Source organism: Amphiura filiformis, chromosome 3 (genome assembly GCF_039555335.1).
Source record: "Amphiura filiformis chromosome 3, Afil_fr2py, whole genome shotgun sequence".
Lineage (NCBI taxonomy): Eukaryota > Metazoa > Echinodermata > Ophiuroidea > Amphilepidida > Amphiuridae > Amphiura > Amphiura filiformis.
The window spans coordinates 4,690,914-4,708,864 of NC_092630.1; the positions used below are offsets into that span (position 1 = coordinate 4,690,914).

At 37.0% G+C, this 17,951-nt stretch overlaps 1 protein-coding gene and 1 long non-coding RNA gene across 2 annotated transcripts in view; one reads left to right on the forward strand and one right to left on the reverse strand.

Annotated features, from left to right (window-relative positions):
• The window catches only part of LOC140147908 (uncharacterized), a 49,972-nt gene that overhangs the window by 22,180 nt on the left and 9,841 nt on the right, over positions 1–17,951 (forward strand). The window lies entirely within an intron of this gene.
• LOC140147905 (small ribosomal subunit protein mS39-like) overlaps positions 15,267–17,951 on the reverse strand; it is an 80,169-nt gene continuing 77,484 nt past the window's right edge. Inside the window, exon 24 of the mRNA XM_072169696.1 lies at positions 15,267–17,249. Within this exon, the coding sequence (XP_072025797.1) occupies positions 17,213–17,249 (37 nt within the window). The 3' untranslated portion in view covers positions 15,267–17,212. The remainder of the gene's footprint in view (positions 17,250–17,951) is intronic.

A 17,951-nucleotide genomic window follows, 5' to 3' on the forward strand; every position in this document is an offset into this window, starting at 1 on the left:
TGAAATTTACCCCTATTGTGAGAAATATGTTGGTAAGCCAGTGCTATGACGTCATGCTGTCTATTTAGTCATCATTATTTTGTTCATTTACCTGCACAAATCTACGTTAAGTATGGATCCTTTAAAATGAAGTTACTAGCTGGCTGGATGAAAATCAGATTCGATAGAATAAAATTAGGAGATTTAGCGGGAAAAGAAGTTTAACATTATTGCATCCGTCTTCCTCAAAGACAACTTTTTAAAATAGACATATTGGACATTGTGGCGCAATTAGTTTCCAAAAGGCGTGCCCACTCCCCCATATTTGGTCAATTTTCTAGAACCCAAGCTGTGTAAATATGTGTTTGTTAGTGCTCCTAGTCCTAAAAATATAACGTTGAAAGATATATTGGCCAAAATTGATATTGCTGTTGCCTGTTGATTGACAAAATATGTGGAAAAGATCGATCTCTTCAATTCCCCGTAAACATGGTAAATATCAGATGTCATGCAACCTCTGGTTCAGGTTGAAATAAAACAAAATTCTTCACGATATAAGATACGATCTTGGGATACAATACTCTAACCTGCAGTCTCACTTGAGATGCTATTCACTCTGGAAGAACTTTGACTTCAAATGAAATGAAAACCAACGGTCAGAGGATCACACCTTGTGGTACACCATATGTCACATCCCCGGTCACATCAACAAAATGACGATACCCCTTGCAATGTGCTAGACGGCTTGCCAAGAAGGTGTGTAAAGAAAACTGCAAACTGCAGACCCATTCATAAAATGAACTGGTAAATCCTGAGCTGCAGCGGCGTAAACAGCAGGAGCATGGCTGCCCTAATTTGTTAAAATGATGTAACTCAAAGCAGGGGCGTAGCCAGCTTTCTTGGGGGGGGGGGGCAAAATAAAATTTTGGGGGCACAGACGAGAAAAATTGCAGTTGCATCATACAATACATAGAGGCTGTATGTCTGCGAGCTTCCCGAAAAGGGCCTTATTGGGATGATGTGCGCCAAAAATGGTAATTTACACTATTTTCGCCCATTATCCGGCAAAAAAGGGCGTAATTGTTACAATGTGCGCGCGTAGCGCGAATTTTTTTTGTATTTTACACTATTTTGGCCCTGAATCTTGGTAGAAAAGGGGCTCCTTGCCCTTTTTCTTTTCCCTCCTGATTTTCTCTCTCATTTTTTGTCAGAGGGGCACTTTTCTTTCATTTTTTGTCGGGGGGCACTTTTGGGCCGGTCGCACCCCAATAAATTCTGGCTACGGGCCTGTAGTACAGGGCGCTATTGGGTGATTTTTGAGATAGCATCTATATAGTGAATGTACACCTCAAAGGATAAAACTAGAATTGGTTCCATTTTTTTCTATGCCCCTTTATTTCCCACGAGGGGTCGAATAGAGCTAAAAGTTAACATCTCTCTTGTATCATTAAGTTCAAAATGCACCGATTCAATCGAAATTTGTCTTAAATTAATCCTCTCGGGCAAACTAAATAGGAAAATAATTTATTTGAGAAATTTATAACCACGTAATCGGATGAAATTATGGGTCAATATGCTTGTACATTATTTGTGTTTTTTCTATTGGACTTTATAGGCTGCATGAACTCTAAAGGGGGACATGACAATACAAAAATGCACATAAATTGTAAATTACGTATATGTTTGAGATTTCTTATGTTAAGATGAATAATTTGAGACCAGCTTCGATGGAATTTTTTATTTTGACCTCTGTGTATGAAAATTTTGACATTTGACCTATTCCTATTCGACCTTATAACTCCTGAATTAAGCACCGAAGAAAAATATGACAATTTATTTTTTATTCCGATAAGAGGAACAATTTGAGATACATTACAACATAATGGTACTATTTTTAAGTTTTCCCCCACTGTGACCTTCGACCCCTTGTGGGAACCACAGGGGGCATACAAAAATGGAACCAATCAAATTCTTATCACTTAGGGAACTGGAATGAGCGTTTTGAGCGTTTCGACAGCATTTTTTGTGGGACATGAGAGCACATCATACCTATCGAATTGCATTCTGAATACGAAAAATTCCGACGGTCAATTTTCAATTGACCGTCGGCTTTTCCTCCCTGCTACATACACTTTAAGAATATATCATTAGATTTATATAATTTACTTCGAGGACTGTTATATATCAAAAATTTGAAAAATATCAAATTTTTATAATTTGTCATAAAATTTGTATTATATTGTGATTTAAAAAAATGAAAATTATTTGATATCAGAAAGACATGCTTCGTATTCAGAATGCAATTCGATAGGTCTGAGGTGCTCTCATGTCCCACAAAAAATACTGTCGAAACGCAATAAACGCTCATTTTGGATCCCTTAAGGAAGCCAAAAAACATTGGTTCCACTGATGCACACCGACATCGCCTGGCTAATAATTATTTGGTGCAGCAGTGACATTAAAATGAATACACGGGATCGATACACGTGAATTGCTAGGCACGATTTTGATATCAGACGAAAATCTTCGGATACTGAGTTAGAAAATGATGAATATATAAACATTTAAAATAAACCCGGGTCTCGCTTCAAGCTAAATTGTCTTAAAATATTTCTATAAAAACAATTCAGAGTTATGAAGCCATTCATATCAGTGTCTTATCTCCGGATACAGATTGTCATCGGCATAAGCAATTGAATATTTTTTTAGTGATTTGCTAATTAATTAAATATGTACATATAAATGCTTTAAAGACTTTTCTGTTCGACAATGATTTATTTTGATTAATTTTTTGTGCAAACTGCATCATTTGAACATTGACTTTGTGCATTGGAGCCTGCTTTGTATATATTCTGCTGCAGGTTTTTAACATATTATCTTGTGTACTTTTAATTAATGCCAGTGTATATTTCATATATATTTATGTAAACTGTACGATTAAGGTATTAAGGGTTTTTTAGTTTTGAATTGGTTTTTGTCTTACTTTTGTTCAGCGCCTTGAGGTGTATGCGTAAGGCGCTATAAAAATGCGGTTTTGTTGTTGTTGTTGTTTTTTAGAATTATAAATCCATTCATATCAGTGTCTTATCTAACATATGTATTTCTGCATCCAGATTGTTATCGTGCATACGCAATTGTATATTTTTTTAGTGATTTGCTAATAAATATGTTTAAAGCCTTAAACGGCAAGTACTACGTATCTCCTGATGAAGGAAAAAGTAAAATATTTCGAAAATAACCGTCTTTAAGGTAATACACTATTTTAAAGTGTTGCGATTTGGTAGTTCACAACATCTTTCGAATGGTAATGAGCTTTGGCAAAAATTGCATTGCTCATTTCCTTGCGAGCGTGTAGAATAATTCAAATATCACAGAAATAATTTTGTAGGCCCTGTGGTTCTTGAGTTATGTTGTAAAGAGGGCTGAAACAACAACACTTTTGTTAAATGTACATAACTCATTAACAACAATAAATTAAGCAAGTTTTCAAATTATATAATTTGTAGAATGCACTTTTGCAAAACATCAAGGTGTTATATGTCAATAATTTATTGATCTAGAGAATGAAAATCGCTTTTTTTGGTTGCTTCGACCAACAACACCTCGTCTACCCTTAACAACATTCGTTTTAAGGGATTTTGGTGGCCATCTTGGATCACTTATTCCGATCTGAAAAAATGGAAACATGTATTTTTTCTTCATTATTTGCCCCCACAAGCGTCCAAATCAAGTGAAAGTTTGCTTTTAAGAAACTTTTAAAAACCTATCTGTTTCCAAAATATTAGGTCTTTTTATGTATTTTCATAGACCTGTTTGCAGGTATTCACTCCCATGTTTAGTTTTTAAACATTGCTATTTGATAATAATATGTATTTTATAATGATATATGTCCCAATTTGGGTTCAAGTGTATTTTTAATTATTTTAATTGTGGTTCAGATTGCTGCGCATATCTGTTTTATTCAAATTTTGATGTAATTAGGAGTATATTTTACCATGCTGTGATATATTGTTGTTCTTAATGCCATACTGTGTATTTTTGATGTATTTTTATTTTCTTTGTACAGCGCATTGATCCATGGGAAATGCGCTTTATAAGTTCTTTTGAAATAATAATAATAACATAAAAATCGCACGAGAGCCCCTTCGTCAACGTAGTGCTGTAGCCAAATCAAAATTGCCTAAGTCAAACAAGTGAAAACAAAGACTTTAGGCAGGCTCACCAATTTCAGATTTATGCCTAAATCAGCTCTTCATCACGAAATACACCTGCGATAACAATGCCTAATCCACACACAGAAGCAGGTATCCAAATCAAAAGCATAATTGCCTAAGTCAAAAAATTACCAAAATGATTTAGGCAGATATAGTTTTTCCATTTTCTCAAAACTATAGTAAATATGATTTAGGCAAATATTTTATTAGGGTTGCGATTATGTAAAATATGTTCAATAGCACTATCAGCTATCAGTTGTACTAAATAACTTAATGAACTTCAGAGATCCGTCGCCCCCCCCAAAAAAAAACCCCAGTAACAACAACAAAACAAAACACTTTTCTTGGAAGTCATTTAAAAATGTTTCACTCGATCAATCAGTTACCATTATTACGAAGGTTCGTTAGTCCAAAAACCCAATAACAGACCTGAAACCAAGAAAAGCTGAAAAACAGTTCAAGACTAGAGTCAATAGAATCTGAGTATGAAATAACGTTAATGGGTCAATTTTGATCAATTTTGAAATCTGACCTCTGACCCCTAAAGTTTGACCTTTGGGGTCATAAATATTTTTAACATGTTTAGAATGTCATAAGAATCGTTCCTGTTGAATTTGTGCTCGATTGGACCAATTTTAAAATTTGACCTTTGACTCCTATAACTTGACCCCTGGGTCAAAAATGTCATTAAATGCATTTTTCTCGTGTTTAGAGTACATTGGTTATCAATATCGAGTTTGAGCCAAATCCAGCGGTGATTTAACCTTTGACCTCCATAACGTGACCCCGGGTCACAGATGGGGTCAACTGTATTTGTTTTGTGTTTAGGATGTCACAAGGATTACTCCTGGTGAATTTCAGCTCAATGTGGAGCTTGTTTGTAGATTTTGACCTTTGACCTATGGGGTCAAGACTATCATAGACCGCCCCGGCCACTAAATGTTGCATCACTGTAGTAATAACAGGCCCTATCCGTTTTCCATAGGCCGAGATATATCCAATTTTGCTAAATTTTAAGCAAAGGTCACAGCCAGGTCAAAGTCAAATGTAAGGTTTGGCCTAGCCCAGTGATCATTTGGGTCAAGTATAGTTGAAATCTGTCAATCCCTGGCGGAGCTAGAGCATTTTGAAACATTTTGAAATTGGTTGCCAGAAGAATTGCAGCAAAACAGAACCGGCTTATAAGGGACGCACCATTAGACTTCAAGGAGGGGGGGGGGGAGTTCACTGAGCCGTTCACTGAAAATTGCCCCTTGTGAACAGTGAACAAGCAAAACTCGCCTATGTAAAACTTACAAACTTACTACACTAAGCCAAAAAGAAACTTATAATTTTTCACAAGGGTCATATCTTAGAATCCTGTGCATCAAAATGAACCCAAAATTACACACGGGATTATTCTTCAATACTCTACTCTAACCACATGTTGGTAACCAAGCAGTTGTGCAATTGACACAACAGCAAAATGTACTGACATTGAACAGCTTCCTGGACAACATTTACTTGAGCCCAATAATGCACACAGCACAAGAAATTTGTAAGAATGCGTATCAGATCCTTACACAGATGACAATTTCCAAAGATTAATTGGAATACAGGGTGTCCCAGAAGAAAATACCGTGTTTGAACAAAATATAAAAAATATATAGTCAACAGCGTATTTAATTTTAATAAGTGCAATACAATAACACATATGTCTCCTACTTATTCTGTGACTTTCATGGGAATAGCTTGATTCGTTTTGGCGTGACGTTGCTATTTTGGCGTGACGTTGAAAATGGACAAAAACTGCATGTGTGTAATTTACAGCGCAAATAGATGCACTATCTAATTCTGAACATTATGACACCTCATTGAATGCAATGTGACCTCAAGAAGTAAAGTTACAAGCATTTGATTAGACGAAGAAAATTGGTAAACTGACCTATCATGCCTATACTCGCTAATCGCTATACGAAATACGCTCATTCGATCAGGCTGAGTTCACATAGTATACTCCTATAGGAACTCCGCCTGATCGAATGAGCGTATTTCGTATAGCGAATACCGTATACCGTATACTTCTATGTGAACTAGGAGTATACTATGTGAACTCAGCCTGATCGAATGAGCGTATTTCGTATAGCGAACAGCGAGTATGTCAGTTTACCCATTTTCTTCGTCTTATCAAATGCTTGTAACTTTACTTCTTGAGGTCACATTGCATTCAATGAGGTGTCATAATGTGCAGAATTAGATAGTGCATCTATTACAAAAATGAATTTACCCACATATGGTTTAGGTTTTTAAAATTTGGACGGTATACGCTGCACTAAAATCGAACACGCGCGATTCCCACTATACTATACTAAACGCAGGTATACGGCCTTTTCGAATAGCTCTTATGTGACCCGGTACTATGAAATTACCTTGCTCGATTTAAGCTATACGCGTCCACCTGCAAAACGTACATCGTATACCCGAATAGTATACTTCTATGCGATCGTAGCCTTATGTGACCCGGTACTATGAAATTGCCTTGCTCGATTTAAGCTATACGCGTGAACCTGCAAAACGTGCACCGTATACCCGAATAGTATACTTCTATGTGAACGCAGCCTAAGGACGAACCTTCTCTATACGATCCATCTCTGCCGGCATTTCAAATGATGAAACTCACACACCTCAATAATTGTCTTCAAAACTGCCGCCAAAGAAAGAATAGTTTAAGGTCACTTAAGTGTAATAAATCCTTTATTCCATACAAGGATTGCGTCATAACATCATAAATAATCGATAGATATCGACTATTTAGTAGAAGTAAGAACAGGACACAACAAATATACTACATAACATTTTCCAAATAAGTGTGTGCTGAACGGTTTATAATTTCATAGGTTTTCAAAATAGGTAGTTTTGTCAAAACTTGGAATTCGCCATTTTTACGTAATATTCTGAAACGTCCAATTTCTAAAATCTAAAAATTCCTAAGAAAGTTAAATATTATGTAAATTTTACAATTTAAGACAATACTACCAATAGCAATGCCCTTCACACCTAAAAAAATACAACTTTCCAATGCCCTTCACACCTAAATACAACTTTCCCGGTATAAATCATTTTGGGACACCTGTAGTGAGGAACAGGGCTGATTTCTGTTTTTCAAGCACTTTCGTCAAGAAACAGGTCATTTCTTGTGCTGAGTGCCATTTATTGGGCTGTGAATGTGGTCCAGGAAGCTGTTCCATGTCAGTGCATTTTGCCGTTGTGTCAGCTGGACAACTGCTTGGTTACTGACATGTGTTTAGAGTAGAGTATTGAAGTAATCCTGTGTGTAATTTTGGTTCATTTTGATGCACAGAATTTTAAGATATGACCTTGTGAAGAATTATACATTTCTTTTTTTTGGCTTAGTGTATAAATATGAACGCCCATCGTAAAAGCCTATCCCACAATCTAATTATTACCCTTAGACCCTTCACTCCGAAGTCTAATCCTTAAAGCCTAGTAAATATAAAATATTCTAAAACTGCAAAAATAATGATGTGTGGGGAATATCGCAGTTTGGGATTAACAGTAGGAATATCACCCCAAAAATAAGCGCAGCAGAAACACGTTATTTAATGTTTCTACATGAATGAGTTTTATTAAAGTATCAAAAATCAAAAAAACGGAATTGAAATCGGTCAATGCATTGTGATGTAGTGTCAATTTTAAGATGCTCGTAAATGGAATTAAAACCTGCCACAAATGGCTATAATGACAAATTTGGCACATTTCGAGATTTTGAAGGTTTATTTGGACCCTTGCTTTAAAAAGCAGCGTTAATTTAAGTATCACAGGTTAAATGCCTATCTTTCCGTTAAAGAAAACAAAATTTAAAAATCTATCATTGAATAATTATAATAAATTAACCAAATATACTATTTTAGCTATTTCAGCCAATCTGCAGACAAATTCAAGGTGAAAAAATGACTAAGTTCAGCTAATTAATATGCAAAATTGATGCCAAACCGTACAATGATATCAGGGTGCGTTTTTTTGCACACATATGTATACAAAGTTATTTCAATTGATAACAAAAATACACAAAAAGTAATTAATTATGCAAATTAGCTAATTACAGCTAATTATCTATTCATGATATTATTATGTAAATTAGGCATGGGTAATTTTAGGTTTTTTCAATATTTAATGAAAATCTATTCATTCACCATAAATTTGTCAAGTATGAACCTGTTATGATGTTGAATAAAGAAACTGCAGTTAATTACTTAAATATAATACAAAAAATACAAAGTTTGACATTTTGACGATGTCTGGAAAAGAATTTTCATTTTTTTTCTGTAAACATTGTATGTGTCACCATTGCTCAAAGCTAAATCCGAAAAGTAAAAATAAAAATTCATTTGCAATGAGACTTTAAAATTAACATTTTGTTATCTGGATTAACATGGGAAGACAAATGGTAAAAGGAACAGCCATTCTACTGTATCGCGTATACAAAAATAGTATGGCCTTGGACACACACAATGGCTTAGAGCTATTGTGGTTTGGAAAATTACTCCTAAAAATATTTTTGATAATGTTTTGTTTCAATTAGTTTTACTCAAGGGAACGGAAACGGAAATAATTTACATGCTAAGAAAGATTAATATTTCAACTAAATGGTGGTAGGTCCCTTTATTTCAATAGGCCTATATTTACTGATTTATGAGCGATCTTCAAAAATCCATAAAAGCAGGCAGTAGCTCTTAAACAAAACAATATTTAATTTTAGCGGACCCGATGGTAGCCTCGGAAAGTCTTCACACACCATATATTAAAAATTCAAACAATTTGGATACATGAAGCATATGAGGAAATTCATTTTTTGACATAGATGTTTTCTAAAATTGGTCAACTTTGAAGCGCGCGCTTTTCAATTCACTGTTATGCTTGCATGCACAGTGTGGCAGAATTATTGTGCAGTCACTGTGACATACCTATTAACAGATCTCTAGGTCCGATTTCTCGAAACATGGCTATTGGTCAGGCTTCCTAAGCCAGCAGGTTATGTGGATCTAGTTTATTGATTTATATTTCTAGGTGATATTCGATGTGAAATTGCAAGCACTGGTATATAGGACTAATTGGACTTAAGCCTGGTGGCTTAGGAAGCCTGACCACTAGCCATGCTTCGAGAAACCGGCCTTTAGTATCCTTTCATAAGTAGTTTTTAAAACTGGTCAACAACACTCGCTTTTTGAACCAAAATTTCAGAGATGAGTTGGTAGGTTGACTGATGATTCTCTAATGTTTCTAGATGTCATTGACCAGTTTAAAAATCTACCTTTGATTTCTGTTTACAGCACGTATAAATCTCTCACAAGTAGTGTTTTCCTATTTCGTATCCAGGTCGAGCCTCAAAAGGTAAATGACCTGGTGTATTAGTCATCACTAAACAGGGCCAGGGACAGATACAGGTTCTTGAAAGGGGAGCGGAGGTGCTCATAAAACAATTTTTAGCTACCTCCACTCGCCCATATTTGGTCATTTAACAACAAATGGGCATTCTGGTGGAAGCTGTGGGAAAATGTTTGTCAAAATGTCACATTTTTACAAGTTCCATTTTTAGATTTGATTCAAAATGCAGTCATCAAGCCCATACAACAGTTTTTATTAATTTGACCTCGGATGACCCCTGGGTGACCTTGGATGACTCGGAAATGACTTTCCAAAAAGTTGACTCTAAATATTGACTGTACCCACCAAGTTTCATGCCCATACGACATTTTTTGCTAATTTGACCTCAGATGACCCCTTGGTGACCTCGGATGACACCGAAATGACCTTCCGAAAATTTGACTCTAAATGTTGACTGTACCCACCAAGTTTCATGCACATACGACAGTTTTTAGTAATTTGACCTCATGACCCCTGGGTGACCTCGGATGACACCAAATTCCTTCCAAAAATTTGACTCTGAAGGTTGACTTGACCCACCAAGTGTCATGCCCATACAAGTTTTTAGTACCTCAGATGACCCCTGGGTGACCTTGAAATGACCTAATAATTTGGCTCTAAATGTCGACTGTACCCACCAAGTTTCATGCCCATGTGACAGTTTTTAGTAATTTGAACTCAGATGACCCATGGGTGACCTTGGATGACCCTGAAATGACCTTCCAAAATTTGACTCTAAATATTGACTGTATCCACCAAGTTTCATGCCCAGATGAGGTTTTAGTAATTTAACCTCAGATGATCCCTGAGTGACCTTGGATGACCCCAAAATGACCTTCCAAAAATTTGGCTTGAAATGTTGACTGTACCCACCAAGTTTCAAGCTCATGCGACAGTTTTTAGTAATTTGACCTCAGATGACCCCTGGGTGACCCCGAAATGACCTTCCTGTACCCACCAAGTTTCATGGCCATTCGACAGTTTTAGTAATTTGACCTCAGATGACCCCTGGGTGACCCCTGAAATGACCTTCCAAAAATTGGCTCTAAATGTTGACTGTACCCACCAAGTTTCATGCCCATACGACAGTTTTAGTAATTTGACCTCAGATGACCCCTGGGTGACCTGAGATAAACCCGAAATGACCTTCTGAAAATTTGACTCTAAATGTTGACTGTACCCACCAAATTTCATGCCCATACGACAGTTTTTAGAAATTTGAATTCAGATGACCCTGGGTGACCCTGAAATGACTTTCCAAAAATTTGACTCTAAATGTTGACTGTACCCACCAAGTTTCATGCCCATACGACAGTTTTTAGTAATTTGACCTCAGATGACCCCTGGATGACCTTGACCCACTAACCAATACAAACTTGTTCTGTCTGGGGTCAAGATGCACCCACCCACTAAGTTTGAAGAACGTGCGACCCCTAGTCTCTGAGAAAATAGGTTTTTGCATGTTATGCATAAATTATGCAAATTAGGTACTTAATTACCATATTTTGCGCAGAAAATCGAATCAGATCGAGATCCTCATAGCGCTTAGGGTTCTTACAGATCCCCAGATACAGCCGCAAAACTAATCAGGTGATTAGCAGGTGTGTATCGTTCCTGCCACCAGGTTTCGTTACCATGCGCCCGACGGATCTTGAGATAGTCTGTCCACAAACTCTGCAATCAATTTACGCTGATTTTTGCATAAATGATGCAAATTAGCTATGGTCATTTGCATATTTTCATCGAAAACATATGGTTACGGAGCAAACTTGGATATCCTTCCTCCCACCAAGTAGCGTCCCCGTAGGTCTTACAGTACCCCAGATACAGCTCCGGACGGACACACACACACGGACAGACAGAAATAGTGATTACTAAGTCCCATCCTGAACAAAGTTCAGGCGAGACAAAAACAAAACTATACTACTGGAAACCTCTGGCTACACGGAGTTTATGTATAAACAAATTCTTGCAGATTAATTCATTTGGCAAAAATATTGTCAAATTTGTATTTACGTTCTGTTTACAGAACAAAGTTACAATGCAGTGGCCCATCAGTGTGTCATAAAAAAAGATGCACAAAATACTCCTTTAAATTAAGTTTACTCTCTTTCATTGCACTATGAGTATGATTTCAAGCAGGTGACAGGATAGCGTCTGTGGGTTGTGTTTGCGAGAGGTGGGTGGTTGGGAGGTGTGTGCGGGGGTGTGTGTGTGTGCGTGGAGGGGTAGGTGAGCACGTCTCTTAATCGGAGGGGGGCAAAGCAAATTGACAAAAATAATGGCAAATGGTCATAAATGGGCTAAAAAGTACAAAAAGGCACAAATATCTTAAATATCAGGGCGACCAGCATCCAACAGGGACAGCAGCTTCTAAATAAAATATACATGTTCTGCATTTTAGTGGTATACTTGGGTTGATCTTATCAAATAAATATTCTATTTGTGTGTGCACTTGTTCTATATGATCTAGTACAAGTACTACATCCATATGTGGTTTGGAATACAGACAAGCTGTGCATCAATATGTGGTTTTGAAGTTGAACAAAAGCACTCTTCAGTGGGGGTTTTGACCGAGAGAACATTGATCTGATAACCTCGATTTGTTTTTGCCAAAGTTCAGGCGAAACAAAAACAAAACTTGAGATTTTTATACTACTGGAAACCTCTGGCTACACAAAGTTTATGTATAAACAAATTCTTGCAGATTAATTCGTTTAGCAAATATATTGTCAAATTTGTATTTACGTTCTGTTTACAGAACAAAGTTACAATGCAGTGGCTCATCAGTGTGTCATAAAAAGATGCACAAAATACTCCTTTAAATTAAATTTACTCTCTTTCATTGCACTATGAGTATGACAGGATACTGTCTGTGGGGTGTGTTTGACGAAAATAATGGTAAATGGTCATAAAAAGTACAAAAAGGCACAAATATCTTAAAGGAGGATTTCGTGATCCTAGCATCCTCTTTTATGATATTTTCAGTAGATATCCACGAAAAAGCTTATTTCCAAAATTTCAGTTGATTCCGATTTTGCGTTTGCGAGTTATGCATGATTATGTGTATAACACTGCTCCAATGTGTTGTAATTTCGTTCTGGTGCACTAGAACGAAATTCAAATTTGGCGATATTTTTGCTAAACGAATTAATCTGCAAGAAATATTTGGTACATAAACATTATGTAGCCAGAGGTATCCAGTGGTGTAAAAATCTCAACTTTTTTTTGGGAAAAGTGGGGGGATGAGGCTGTGGATCACGAAATGCCCCTTTAAATATCAGGGCGACCAGCATCCAACAGGGGCAAAATGTGTGTGTGGGGGGGGGCAAGGCTTCTCACAGGGAGGGGGCCAGCAGCTTCCCCTCTTTGCCCCAGGCTATGCCACAGCTTGTTACCTTGTGTCTAAAATCTACCTGGTTTCTAAGCTTTCCCCTCATCTCATCTCTATATACATGTTCTGCATTTTAATGGTATACTTCGGTTGTTCTTATCAAATAAATATTCTGTTTGTGTGTGTACTTGTTCTATATGATCTAGTACAGGCAAGTTCTACATCCATATGTGGTTTGGAGTACAGACAAGCTGTGCACATAAACACTCTTCAGTGGGGGTTTTGACTGAGAGAACATTGATCTGATAACCCCGATTTGTTTTGCCAACATAGGCTTAAATGTAAATTTGGGAAGATCATTGGCATTGCCTTTATCCTCCCCCTCCCCCAATTTACCCCATCAAAATGCAGATTATGAACAAATTTCAGTGGCATAGCATCATAGGGGCACATGCCCCCCAATATGATGATCCACACAACGCCACTGGTAGTTTTGTGGTTACCAGTAGGGCATAGCAACTGGGAGGACAGGGTGGATGAAGTCAAAGGGCCCGAGGCAGGGGTAACGCAAGCAGAAAAAATCAAAGGGTCCAATTTAATGTTTCTAAACCCTTTGGTACCTATTTCAGTGGCATAGCATCATAGGGGCACATGCCCCCCAATATGATGATCCACACAACGCCACTGGTAGTTTTGTGGTTACCAGTAGGGCATAGCAACTGGGAGGACAGGGTGGATGAAGTCAAAGGGCCCGAGGCAGGGGTAACGCAAGCAGAAAAAATCAAAGGGTCCAATTTAATGTTTCTAAACCCTTTGGTACCTGCAAAACCAAAAGTTAAGGGATCCAATAAGAATTTAAGGAGTCCATCTGTCCGAAAAACTGATTTACGTCTCCGTGCATCATAAAATTACGGAGTCCATACAGTTTTTATCCGACCCTTTGGTCACTTTCGACTTGTGATTTAAGGAGTCCAAAATGGCCATGATCAAAACATACGGAGTCCATGGACGCGCAGACGCTTCAGATGCGACCCCTGGCCCCGAGGGTTCAAAAGTGTAAATGAAATAGAGGGGAAAAGAGATATTAGTTATATTATATTAGTTGTTATAAGACAGTACTAAAAATAGTAATTTTTACGCCTTGCCAATTCTGAGCTATTTTGTGTTGTTTTCATTTTCAATTTTGACTTCTCTTACAGGAACAATGCAGAAAAAAGGTGCCCATTTGCATGTTTTTATTTTCACAGCAGCTTTTTTGAGCGTGAAAATAAATGCAACACAAAAATAACCATTTACAGTATATCCAAGGTTTTATGTATCCTCGCCCACTCATCGGAAGTCTTGAATTTGATTAATTTAGTTACACACAAAAGGGAATGAAAACAAATTATCGTCCACCAATCTCACCTGAGACTAGTCTCAGGATCTCACATCCCTCGAGTCATGCACACACAAAAAACACCCAACACAAATGATGATTTCAGCATTAAATTAATACCAATGTTATCATTATACATCCATTTTTATTGTATGAACTTCCTCTGATGTACAACAAGCCAGGGTACTGACACTACTTCTCTTGTAACCGCTAAGGAAATGTCAATATAAATATGCGCAAGGATGTGATTGTAGGGATAAGCCTCTTATCTAAATTCATCATCACATATTAATTTCCTTACATCCCTGACATGGTTTTTTACTACTCCTACGCAGTGCTACAGTTACCTAGAATGTTGGTAATGGGGTTACCAATGAAAGTTTGTAAAACTTTTGTTCAACCATATCTAGAATGGTTGCAACATTTTCTTCTGATTTTTAAGAAGTTTATTTTTTTCAAAACAGCTTTTTCGTTGAAGTAAGTGGAGTATGGAAGACAAAAAAGCTCGGAAATCTTGTTTCACTTAATACTGACTTCCCATTGTTCTAAATCTTCCGATATAAAGACAGTGTATGAAGCTAGAACTTAGATGCAAAACCTGATGCCATGTTCAAACTTTTTGTGTTTTAAGGTGGTGTTAAAGGCAAGGTTTAGGGAAATCATGAATTCCAACATTTTTGCAAATATCTCCAAAACCTTTCATGATACAATCTCAAGTGAGTTTGTACTTATGTAGGGATATGTTGGCCATGTTATGAAGGTAATAAAACTGTTGCCATGGTAACCAATCAGTCACTATTGGCTTCTGACCAATCACATTGAAAGTTTTCGCAAACCACTTCATTTGTCCCAATAAAAGTATACTCACATGTTGAGTCATGTTCCTGCGCACCTCCACTGATTTTCCGTAAAAAATCCCAGTGGAATTCCCGGGGTCAAAGTGAAATTTTCGTTTTTTGGCCACAGATTCCATATTACTTACAAGCTTTTTACGGGAAAATCAGCAGAGGTCATTTGTGATGTTCTTGCACGATTTGACACCATTCCAATATTTATTTGGACATCTGCAATTTCAACCGTATGAGGGCAGTATCCAGGTCTGAAATTTCTCGGTCCCTGGAGAGCAATAATCAGAGGAGGTAGGGTGCTGAAAACACTGCCGAAATTTTTTTAAAATTATTATCTTCTTCTGTGCCAAAGATGAAAACGATCCATAGATCTTTAATTTGCATTTAAAACCACCTTAAAGGCCACTAATAGCTCCCTATATTTCTAGCTTTTAATTGACACTCTTCTTCAAAAAATCTTATGTATATTTTTGAAACTATGATCAAAAACAGCACATATTTTCTTATTAATCTTTGGGCAGGAAAAACCTCCTATGTGTCTTTGGCCCCTGAACATGTTTAAAGCAAAACCTCCCTATGTAACCTCTTGGCCATTTTGTTTTAAACCTGATCAGGGCCATAGAAAAATAGAGGTTTTTCCTGCCCAAACACGTTATGTTCTTTTTATTCTTAGTCATAATTTGCCTAAATATCTCAAATCAAGAAAAATGGATTTATAGTTTTTTGCATTTGATCTCTTCATATATAAATGGATCATATTGTGACTACAAATTATACCATTCGTTATACACAAGTGAAGTTGCACCATGGTCACTGGACCACCCCTGGAAGCTCCTGGATCACTGACTTTCACAAGCACTGGTCTTGAGTCATCTTGTGTGAACTCTTAATTAACACAGCTGATAATAGATAGAGCCAAGTATTGAAAAAAAAGAAGTTCATTATGCTCATAGTTGACAACTAGTAATGATTTTTAACTGGTCTGCTACAATCAAAACTGAACAAGTCACAAAAACTGCTGAAGATCATAGCAGCTGTAGAATGCTTGCAGTTTCTTGCTATATAGATGAATCTCATTTCACGCATTCCTACACCTCACTGGCAGCCATAACTGGGTCCCCGTCGGCTACAATGCACCCAAAATGTGAAATCGTTTGGCCTTGGTTTTACACCAGCGGCGAAAACACATACAGACAAAAGGATGATGACAGTTTACAATACAATAGAATTCCCTTCGGCAAAACACACAGCTTCTACATGGTCTATTGCCTTTTTACGTGCGGTACAAAGAAAATAAAGTCATACACCATATCAAACGCTACTTCAAATGGATGTCTAGTACTTGCGAACAAAAGGACTATGTATGAATAGATGCGGCAAGATTACCTCGGAATTATCTCTATTGTATATATTATTCTATTAACCCTCCTCGTCCTTGCATCTTCTGTAGGCGTTAAGCGGCTTTTATTTGCAAAATTGGGCGGCCAAAACACCAGATTGGTGCAGCGGGGACCCAGTAATGGCCGACCAAATCCTGACCATGACTAGGCTCGTGAGATTCGTCTATATGTCAGGCACTGGTGATATTAAAAGCACTATCATTGAACCCCTGTAAAGGAGTAATATTTGTTAAGAGTTAAGGATACATCAATAAAATTGCATTAGGTGCCTTTTCATATGAAAAATATTAGCGAAAAAGGAAGAAAACGGTAGTGCTGATAATCAAGAAGCTCCATTCAATTCTGTGTAGCTACAAAGACAGACTCCTCCATGATTGACTAAAAATGTGACTTTTTACCAATATTAATGTTGTTTTGGGTGGTATCACTTGCATACAATGTTAGCACATCTAATACTCCTCACAAATAAAAATTCCTTTAAAAAGGAACAGGGCGAGCAAATGAGGAAGTGTCAAGATAAAGGTGTAGTTATTTTATTGTTTGAACTGTTTCTATAATTCGCACAAAAAAATATTCTCTGATTTAGCGATTGATGCCACTCTGCTTCCTACAGAAAGATGTCTTTGAAAGATCTCCTACTGCCTCTCTTGTAGAATATAATCCAGGTGTTTTCTGTAAAAAACAATATCAAATATTCATTTGTCTCAATTTTATTCAAAGTAATCTGTTGAAAATGATCTCACAATCAGACACAAAGGGCTATGCCAGTTGAAAGCCATACCCCCCCTATGGAAGACATAACCTTAATCTCCCACACAGGAAGTGCAGATTTAAAATGGAGTCATAGTCCCATTTGAAATTCACACTCCTTGTGCAGGAAGATTAAGGTAAAGCCAAGAATTCTCTGCGTTGCGGAAATTCCGCAAAAATCGCGGAATTCGGAGGTAAATCGGAAAACTCATTTCTGAGAAAAAAATATAAAAAATAAGCAAAAATGACCTAGAAAAAGAAAAAAAATACAATTGAAAATAAAATACTAAATGAAATGGGTCTTCAAAATTCATCAAAATAAAGTAAAATCCGTCATAGATTTACCGTACAATGCCATTTAAAGGCCCAACCCGCAATTTAAAGGTGATTATTTTATTATGTCAGAAATGTGCTAAAATTACAAAGCGGAGAAAAGCGGAATTTAGCATTTGTAAAGCAGAAAATTCTTGGCTTTAGATTAAGGACATGTCTTCCATAGGGGGGTGTATGGATTTCAACTGGAATAGCCCAAACATGACTTTTAACCCCATGGGCACTACTGGCAAATTATCAGCCTCTATTATTACAACTATTTCAATTGGTTGCAAAGAGGCATATATTATA